This window comes from Mustela nigripes, unplaced genomic scaffold (assembly GCF_022355385.1).
Source record: "Mustela nigripes isolate SB6536 unplaced genomic scaffold, MUSNIG.SB6536 HiC_scaffold_514, whole genome shotgun sequence".
In the NCBI taxonomy this organism is placed as follows: domain Eukaryota; kingdom Metazoa; phylum Chordata; class Mammalia; order Carnivora; family Mustelidae; genus Mustela; species Mustela nigripes.
The window spans coordinates 37807-48497 of NW_026739921.1; the positions used below are offsets into that span (position 1 = coordinate 37807).

Here is a 10691-nt window from a genome sequence, read left to right on the forward strand (position 1 = left end):
AAACAATAACAAGAACTACAGCACTTGTGGCCCTCCAAGGATTTCCAATATTAAAAATAACAATTATGGAAGAAACCAGTTATGGAATATGAAAGAACTGTAAAATGTTTAAAGACCTAAGAGATGGAATGAAACATTAAGCAAGGGACAAGAGACTCTAAAAAATGGCCACACTGTGTTCACTTCAGCAGCAAATATACTAGAAAAAATGACCAGGCAGACTAGAGAAAGAACCAAATAAAACTGTATGAAAAATTCAATATTTGAAGTAAGAAAACTCAGTGGGTGATTTCAATAGCAGATGAGACGATGGTGAAAGCGAACCCCTGACTTGCAAGATGTTTCTTTTTTTTAAAATAATTTTTAAAAAATTATATTTATTTATTTATTTGACAGAGAGAGAGGGAAACAGGCAAGGGGATGGGAGAGTGGAAGAGGCAGAAACAGGCTTCCTGCTGAGCAGGGAACCCCATGCAGGGGCTCGATCCCAGGACCCCGGGATCATGACCTGAGCCAAAGGCAGACACTTAAGGGCCAAGCCACCCAGGCACACCTTGCAAGATGTTTCTTAAGGAATTATCCAGAATGTAGCACGGAGCGAGAAGGAGGAAGGAAGAGTAAGAGGTTATAGAGGCACAAAGACAGGACAAGAAACGGAACACATACCAAATTAGAGTTCTGAGGGTGAGAAAGAGATTTCGAGAGAAGCAGCAACATTTAAAGAGCTCACGGCTGAGGAACAAGGTGTCCTCACAGATGGAACACACACACACACACTCACACACACACACACAAACGCGTGCGCGTGCGCATACACAATGAGCACAGTTAAGCAGAAGGACATTTATATGCAGACATAATGTACCGAAGCTTCAAAATGCTGAAAAAAGAAAAAGACTCTAAAACCAACACGACAGGGACGCCTGGGTGGCTCAGAAGGGTAAGACTCTGCCTTAGGTTCAGGTCACAATCCTGGAGGGAGTTATGGGATTAAGCCCCCCACCAATCCCTCCCTGCTCAGGGGGAGTCTGCTTCTTCTTCTGCCCCTCCCCTTGCTCTCTCAAATAAATAAATAAAATCTTTTTTTAAAAAGCAACAGGACAACACAAGGAGCTGTGAATAAACTTCTCAGAACTAAGGGGGTCAGTCAATGGGAAGACAGTATTTGCAAAAGACTAAGAAAAACTGTCAATTGTTCTTTCAAGAACACGCCAAATAAAAACATTTTCAGATAATTCCATTTCAGTAATTTTGAGAAACTGAGGATTTATCTTTAAACACTTTCTCTCAAGGAGGTAACTCCAGAGCGAAGATCAGCAATGCAAAAAGAAAGAGTGAGCAGAGAAACTGGCACCATGAAGGTAAATGTAACCAAATTCTGGCTGTGTAAAAGAATAACATTTCACTTTGGGGATAAAAAAATACTGGGCAATAATGGCAAGGGGGAGTTAATCAAAGTTCAGCTCCTTGTATCATTTGCCAGGGGTCAGATGCTAAATAAGAAACTATTCAATTTAAGGGTATGGTAAACTTCCAAGGGGAACCACTATAGGAATCAAATGTATGACCTCCAAGGCAAAACTGTGGAAAAATTTGTTTAAGAAAGGACAGAACAACCCCCAAGCACCAAACTTAATTAGTCTAAAATGAGGAAAGAAAGGAGGGAAAGAAGAGATATAGAAAAAAGACAAAAAGAACTATCACATGCTCGCTCTGTACCCACACCAGTCAACCTAGCCTAGCACAGGGGCCTCTCGTTTTCCCTCCCAGATTCTGGAAGGTCACTGGAATGTACGTGATGCTGGCGGGACAGCAGAGTGACTGATCTTCGGTCTGATAAAAAAAAATGGCTCTGAACAGAACAGCTTACAACAGAGAATCCTCACCCAGAACTGACAGAACTGCCCCCACTATGGGGGCTCTTCCAGCCTAAGAGAACTCATTATGACCTGGTGAATTCCCAGGGCCACTATAATAGAGAGGACAGGATACAATGTCAGGAATCTGATCAAGGACGGTTCTGGGGCCTCGCACACTGTGGGTAAGCTTTACTTGCTGACTCTATCACAGAGATGATGCGTGGTGGGCCAGAGAAAACCAAATAAACTTTGGAGCTTCCTCAGGGCCCTAACTGAGTGGTGGGACACTATGTCTGAGGTCCCCTGGCACCGACGTACCCTAATAGAGGATGTGGTGACCCTCTCGGGTGCCTCAATGTTGTACCACACACACAGGCTGTTTCGGTTCTGAGCCACCAGCACGTCACTTCCTGGGACCCACTGCACGTAGGAGCAAAAGTTGAGGATCATCGTCTTAGAGCAGCTTTCAATATCGTATAGATGCAACTGTGGAAGGAAGAGGTGGACAGCGCAATCAGAGGGGGCTATGGGGTGGCTTCTGATATCAACCATTTCTCTAATGAAATGTGGCGAGCTGACCCACCAGTCAGGCAGATGCTGAATTTCAAAGCTTACTAGCCTGCGATGCTCAACGTTTATGTTGACTTGGTACATCCTGACTCTGGCCCTAAGAGATGACCAAGTGAGCCCAGAGCTACACCCAGAAATTTAAGTTAGGTGAAGGTCAGACTTTCGTTCTTAGAGTTTAACTCTGGGCCAGAGTTGCCAGACTGGATCACAAAAGTAAGGCCACCACGCATATTAAATGGTCTGGAAATCAGCGATGTGGCTTTCACATCACAATGAACATGAAATGAAAAATCACCAGTCTCTTTGCCCTCGAGGTGGAGCTCTCTGGTGATACTATATTGAGATCAGAGTCAATAAGGAGTTCGGGGGAGACTGTCGAGCCAGCCGTAACGCTGTGGGGTACGTGTAGCTGACGAATGCTGCAACAGGTGTGGGTAAAGTTCAGCCAGGCAAGCGGGGGTGAGGCAGTCTCACGAGGGCACAGATTTGTGAACAGTAACAGAGAAACCAGCTCCCAAATTTCCCTCTCAGCTTTGGTGCCATCACAATACCATCTTCTTAAGGTATGGGCTACAGTAAGAGATGGGCTGTGATAACAGACACAACGTTGATTCTTCTGTGCCTTTTGCTATGTTAATGGCATAGTGCACCAAGAAATTATGCCCATCCTGCCCCCCCGCAATCTCTGGCAGCAGGTAGTACCACATCCTCTAGGGACTACTCAATGGCTAAGGCCTTAGTAACCCTTCTTACACGAAGTTTCCGGTCCCTGAAGAGAAGCTTGTGCCCCGTTTCATTAAGTTCCAGCCAATCCACACGGCTTTCGTGGCTGATGGTGCCAATGTTGTAGCCACCAGTCAGATCCACTACAAAGTAAAAGAGACAGGGTTAAGAAGACAGATTCCACAGAATCATATACAGGACACAAGGCAGCCTGCAAAAGTCTTGCCTTTGATGATTATGTTAGGCTTTAAGAATGCACAAGTATAGGGTATGAGGAATATGACATAATTTTGCTAAGATGCTTATAATACTAGATTTCTACTAAAATTGTAGAGATTTTTAACTCTGTAGCTAACTCAAAAGGTCCAGATCCATCAAGAAATGAGATTCTTCTCTGGGATCTTGGAGTTGTCTCATAGCAGATCAGAACACATCAGAGCAACGGGCATCTGTTACTCAAGAAATCCTCTGGAAGGCAGCACTGAGCACTTTAAGGAAGAGCCCCAGTTCCAGCACAACCATGAAGAGAAAGCTGATGGATGAAATGACCTCCATGAACATATTTGCTGCAAGGAGTTCCCTGCATTTTGAGTGTCACTGATGTTAAGAACCCCGAGGGGCAAAGAGTGGAGAAGGCACACAGACAAAGCAGAAGGAACCTCTGATTAAAGTCAGGCTGAGAGTGCTGAGGATCAGTCTTTTAGTTTGGTGTGAATTTTGCAGACAATGTAAGATAGGATCACACTTAAGGACTGGCTAGGATGCTTTCAGGGAGTCCCCTGAACATGGCGCATACACAGCTCTTGTTTGTATATGTTACCGATGCGCAACGTCCCGCCGTGATCCGTGCTGAAGCTCAAGACCAAATGCCAGCTGATGTACACAGCTGGGAAGACCAAATTAAAAATGAAATTTCCTTTAATTAAAAGCCACCTTGATAAAGCCATGTTTCAATGTCTCAATTTATAAGTAGAATCACAGAATACTAGAGCTGTGGGACCCTATCTCTGTGAACATCCTGAAATTATATACAAAATTATATGTTTATGTATATTTTTCTGGGAAAGGATCTGTGATTTTTTTTTTTTTATTTGAGAGAGAGACAGTGAGAGAGAGCATGAGCGAGGAGAAGGTCAGAGAGAGAAGCAGACTCCCCGTGGAGCTGGGAGCCCTATGCGGAACTCGATCCCGGGACTCCAGGATCATGACCTGAGCCGAAGGCAGTCGTCCAACCAACTGAGCCACCCAGGCGTCCCAGGATCTGTGATTTTTTTAAAAAGATTTATTTATTTGAGAGGGAGAGAGAGAGAGACAGAGCATGAGAGGGAGGAGGGTCAGAGGGAGAAGGAGACTCCCTGCCGGGCAGGAAGCCCAAAGCTGGACTCAAGGATCACAACCGGAGCTGAAGGCAGTCGCCTAACCAACGGAGCCACCCAGGCGTCCCAGGATCTATGATTTTAATTAGATCCTCAAAGGGGTCACTAATGAAAAAGGTTAAGAGAAGAACTCTGTTCTTCTCTGTTTTTTATACTTTTGAAGACGAGCCCTGTGTAGTGGGATGACTTGTCCAAAGTCTCACAGCTCATTACTGCCCCTAGAACATGGGCCGCCACACTACACCATTTCCATTACAACTCAACAGTTGGATGTGAAACATAAAGCTCATGAACTGTAAAAGTATCTTAAGAACAGACCCATATGTATTTGGAAACTTGATTTATAAGAGGTGACATTACGAATCAGTGAGTACAGAACGGATTTCCAATAAACGGTTTAACATGGAAAAAGTAAAATATGAGCCACACCTACATTATGCACAAAAATTAATTCCAGGTGACAAGCAAAATCTAAAAATATTAAAACATAGGAGGGAGTAGGAAACTTTTTCTTTTTTTAAAGTTTTATTTATTTATTTATTCATTTAACTCTACACCCAGCTTGGGGCTCAAACTCACGATCCTGAGATCAAGAGTCACATGCTCCTCTGGCTCATTCAGTCAGGTGCCCCAGGGAAACTTCTTAAACGAGACCTCAAAAATCACAAACTAGGGGCACCTGGGTTAAAGACTCTGCCTTCATGATCTCAGGGTCCTGGAATCGAGCCCAGCATCAGGCTCTCTGCTTGGCAGGGAGCCTGCTTTCCCCTCTTTCTCTGCTTGCCACTCTGCCTACTTGGATCTCTCTCTCTCTCTCTGTCAAATAAATAAATAAAATCTTAAAAAAAAAAAATCACAAACTATTTCTTAAAAAGTGACTAAATGAACTACATTAAAATTAGAAATGTCCAGGGGCACCTGGGTGGCTCAGTAGGTTAAGCCTCTGCCTTCCGCTCAGGTCATGATCTCAGGGTCCTGGGATCGAGTCCCGCATCGGGCTCTCTGCTCATCAGGGAGCCTGCTTCCTCCTCTCTCTCTCTCTGCCTGCCTCTCTGCCTACTTGTGATCTCTCTCTGTCAAATAAATAAATAAAATCTTAAAAAAAAAATTAGAAATGTCTGAACTCTAAAAGAGGCTGAGACAAAATATCCGCAACACAAATGACCATCCAAGGCTAGATGTGCATATACACAGAACTCCTTCAAGTCAAGAGGGAAAATACAGCCTGATTTTAAAAATAGGCGAGGGATAAGAACTGGCAAAATGCAGAAGAACAAATCCAACACCAATAAACAAATGAACAACAACAAAAATGAATACAATGAAGTATTATTTCACATAAGTCAGATTGAGCCAAAATTATGAAGTCGGGCAATTTCAAGTATTGGAGAGGATGCAGAACACTGGGACTTCTAACTGCTGGTGGGAATGTAAATTGGTACAATCTCTTTGGAGAGCAATTTGGAAGATTTAGCGAAATTACAGATGTACCTCTTCTATGATTCAGCAGTTCCAATCTAGGTGTAAACCTGAGAGAACCAAAACACTGGAAACGGTGAAAAACCAACAACTTCCATGTCCCTCAGTAAGAGGAGAATAAAAGATCTGAAGTAAATATAATGAAAGATCAGGACATTATAGAACTACGGATGGTGGGGGGGGCTGGGTGGCTCAGTGGGTTAAAGCCTCTGCCTTCGGCTCAGGTCATGATCTCAAGGTCCTGGAATCGAGCCCCACATCAGGCTCTCTGCTCAGTGGGGAGTCTGCTTCCTCCTCTCTCTGCCTGCCTTTCTGCCTACTTGTGATCTTCGTCTGTCAAATAAATGAATAAAATCTTAAAAAAAAAAAAAGAACTAGGTATGGTACACAAGTAATAATAGTATTATTATTAATAGCTAACATTTATTAGGTGTTTATTATGGGCCAGACATTAGTCTAAGTGCTTTTCATATAAGGTAGGTACAATTTTTATCCCCATTTTGTGGATGAGGAAATTGAGATACAGAAAGGTTAAGAAACTGACCTAAGATCGCACAGGTATAATTGCAGAAGTGGGGACGTTTGACTCTAGACCCTTGTTCTTAATGACACTATATGGATATGCTATTCTCTATACATCATAGGGAATACTGTGCTGCTCTAAATACATTTTTCTATGCTTGAAACATTTCATGACAGAGTTAATTTTTTCAAGAGATTTTATTTATTTGTCAGAGAGAGTGAGTACACAAGCAGGGAGAGCAGAAAGCAGAGGGACAAGCAGGCTCCCTGCTGAGCAAGAAGCCTAATGTGGGACTTGATCCCAGGACTCTGGAATCATGACCTGAGCCGAAGGCAGGCTCTTAACTGACTGAGCCACCCAGGTGTCCCCAGAGTTAATTATTAATACATAAAATAAGGTGTATTTATTTATGTGAGCACTTGTGAAATTCAAATAAATGTTGTCCTCACTGGCTACCAATGTCAAAGTCTACAGAAAATAAGTTCCCTTTTGGTTCGAACAGTCCATTATCCTATGTCCTAAGTCTAAACAGGAAAATTCATAAATTTACTAATGGTTCCGCTCTACATACAGTTCACAATTCCTAGCCCTAAGATACATGCCTAAAGAGCATGAATAATTACAGGGACAAGCTGATATGAGCAACAGTGTATCTGTATCTCTACAGCTAGACGCAGACTCACACACGTGGATTAGAACACTTCCCACATCCTCTGTGAGAGCAGGGCCATACATTTACCTGGTGCCTCTCAGATTCCTGCATTCTCCACTCTACATACCCCTGTGATATGGAAGCATCTATAAACCTCTGTTTTGTTATCAGAATTATGAGAGAGTCTTACCGATAGCAATAGTCTTAATATCAACAAGATAAGCCAATTTCTTATTGTCTTCCATCCCTCGTTGACGCCGCTCATTAATACGGACACTGAAACACGAAGGGTGAGGTAAGGCAGAATGGACTTGGGTCATCGGGATGTTGAGCAAGGGCCCAAAGTACCATAGGGGACGAAGTTTTTAGATTAATCTTGAGGATACAGGAGTTAGAGGTTAGAAGGGACTTCTCTGGGTTTCAAAAATTTAGAGAACCTTGTGGGGTTACCTGATGAGGTGGGGGTTCATGAATTCAGTACGCACAGAACCCAAGGTATCATTACTCCCATATTCCACCAGGGTTAGCTCTCCAGCATTGAAGATCATGCACACCTGGGGATGAAGGGACTGTCACGTGGTGGGAAGTTTGCATGAGGAAGTCTGCACGGTCAACAGTAGTAAAGTGACCCCCACTATTCTCTTTATTCTGTTCCTCTGCCTATCTCGCCCTCCTTTCTTTCTCTGCTCTCTCTTAGCTAGGAGGTTGAATGAGATGGTGATGGTCAGTCAATCAAGCTCTACTCACATTTTCATTTTCAAAGAAATACTTCTCATTGCCACCAGATCCCTGCCAAGCCACCTGTAAAAGAGGGAGAGGACATAAGAACAATGTGGGTAAGTATCCAAGACAACACTGAGAGAAGGACAGGGTAGGGGGCAGAGAGAAGGAGTGTAGGAAGGCCCTGATGTTCCACAAGTGGGGTGCTGTGTCACATTCTGCCCTAGGCTTCTAGGCTTCTGAGAGATGCTGTAAAAACAGTCCAACAGTGGGAATTCCCATTCTAGGATTCTAAATCTCCAGGGTCTCACTCCCAGGTCCCCCAGGTCCCCAACGCCAGCATCTTAGAGCTTTTCCTTAGAGATCTTCCCCCTTAGGGACCCGGGTTCCCTGGAAGTAGCAGCTGACGATGCTCCATTCCCCGCCCCTTCACCTGGGGTTCCTACCTCACTAAGGCGATTAGTGTTCAGGTCTCCCAGCAGCAACGTGTCTGACGTGTGGGCCACCAGGTAACGTTCCTTTCCGAGGATTTTCACCTCTTCCACCTCGTAGCCATAGTGTGACTTGAGTACCACCCGGGTCCCCGATGACAGGTTCTTCACGATCACCTTGGTAAGGTACAATTCTGAGCACCCTGAGGCTTCCCTCAACCCCAAAGAGGGGTGAACCTGCCGTGCCCACCTCCACAGTGTTAAACAAAGCTAGTCTCTTGTTTCCTCACCTAACCTAGGCTATTGATGGTAAAAATGACACCTCCCATTCACACAGTGCTTTACGATATACAAAATGTTTTCAGAGATTATCTCCTTCAATGCTAATACATAATACATACAGGGTAAAACTAATCACTCTCCTTACCTTCCTGTACCTCTTGTGAAAATCTCTGTGATTACTTTAATCGTGGTATATACTGATCATACTGTCATTTCATATAGCTCTTTGCTAAAATGATCCTGATTAAGGAACAACAGAATACAGACAATTATCTTTGTATTCTCTGTCCTAACAGTGCTCATGTATAGAGAATGGACAGAGAATGAAAGAACAGGGGTGCCTGGCTGGCTCAGTCAGAGGAGCATGCGACTCTTGATCTCAGTTGTGGGTTTGAGCCCCAAGTGGGGTATAGAGTTATTTAAAAATAAAATCTTAAAAAAGGGGGGGGGGCGCCTGGGTAGCTCAGCTGATTAAGCATCTGCCTTTGGTTCAGGTCATGATCTTGGGGTCTTGGGATCAGGCCCCATATTCAGCCCCACGGCCGAGTGCTCCCTCTCCCTCTAGCCTTCCCCTGCTCCTGTGCGGACACTCTGTCAAGAAAGTGAACAAAATTTTAAAAAAAGAGAAAAAGAATGAAGGAAGCAATGAATAATAAATGGAAGGAAAAGAGAACAGAGGGAGAGAAAACAGAAAAGTGGGCTCAGGAACTAAGAAATTACCTTGCAATGTCATACATGATGGATTCAGAGGCCCTAAAGCAATGTTATACACCTGCGTAATCCTAAACTCCCCAGTTAACAACATATAGGTAATAAAGCCTTTTCTGTTGTGTTTCGTTTTAGAGAGGGATAGAATCATGGGTGGGGCAGAGGGAGAGGGAAAGAGAGAATCTTCAACAGACTCCATGCCCAGCGTGGAGCCCCTCGTGGTGCTTGATCTCACAAGCCTGAGATCATGACGTGAGCTGAAATCAAGAGTCCGACACTGAAGACTGAGCTATCCAGGCGCCCCAGGTAGTAAAGTTTTAAATCAGGAAGGTGGAAGTGGCGATCTCTGTACCCCTTCAATTTGGTGTTTAAATCTTTTCTTACAATAAGCTGGAAGGGCTACAGAGTAAAGTTGTCAAAGAGTCACCTGATACACTCTGTTCTCCAGAGCAGCTCTACCAGGGGTTAAATTTGGCACTGTGGCAGTGTCCGGAAGGAGATTTTGGTGCAGTAGGCTATCAGCTACTTACCTGGCTAGGTCCCACATATGTCAACTCAAACTTATTCTTGTAAACACTTCTCCGGAGGCAGCAGTCAAACTGTTCCACTCCACCACAGAGTGTGCCCTAGAAGGGAAAGCGACAACATAAAAGGTAACAGGCATCAGAAGGATATCTGGAGACACCCTTGAAACCCAAGTTCTAGAATCTAGGAAAGAGTTGGCAGTAAAAGGGCTGGCAGTTTTGGGAAGTACCAGATGGAAAGAGGTGGCACTCACAGGACGCCAGGATAGTGATGGGAGGAAAGGGAGAAATCAGCCCCGCCTACAGAATTCTTTGTCTCTTTTGGCTTCCCATAAAGTGTGAATTTCTCTTTCCTGCCGTTAATGTCATATTTTTAGGTTGAAGTCCAAAGGGAAGAAGTCTCTAGTTTCAGGGAGAGTGCTTTAGGCGAAGGCCGGATTTTTCCTAGTTTGAAGAAAGTCACCCAGGCGGAAAAGGATTACTTGTAAAACGCACCGCACAGAGTCGAGAGCCATCCCGTTTCCAGGCCAAGGCAGTGACGGTATATAAGTTGGCAATCTCCTTGGGCTTTGCCTCTTCCCAGATGCTTCTTCGAGGGCTCCAGTTGAGTACCCGAAGTCTGAAATTAAGGAGGTGGATTTCAGAAGAGATGGAGACTGAGCAAAAGGGTGGAAATGGGTACGTAACAGAAGGCAATGAGTCTCGCTGTATTAGAGAAGAGAGGAAGTGAGAGAGAACACACATGCTAGGGAATCTCATAGGAGAGGACACAAAGGTTCAAAGGAAGGAAGGTGGGAAAATCAAGCCAAAAGTAAAATGGGGTGAGAGCGATAGGAGTGGGGAA

The 10691-nt window shown here is 44.2% G+C and overlaps 1 protein-coding gene across 1 annotated transcript; it reads right to left on the reverse strand.

Annotated features, from left to right (window-relative positions):
- Nucleotides 1-409: 409 nt before the first annotated feature.
- Nucleotides 410-10466, reverse strand: LOC132008628 (intraflagellar transport protein 172 homolog; the record flags this gene model as incomplete). The annotated part of the gene is made up of 8 exons (XM_059387240.1): nucleotides 410-2345; nucleotides 3183-3295; nucleotides 7373-7458; nucleotides 7633-7736; nucleotides 7930-7983; nucleotides 8349-8510; nucleotides 9854-9949; nucleotides 10343-10466. Coding segments are annotated over 8 exons (1036 nt in total), but the record flags the coding sequence as incomplete, so codon positions are not given.
- Between the last annotated feature and the right edge of the window lie 225 nt (nucleotides 10467-10691).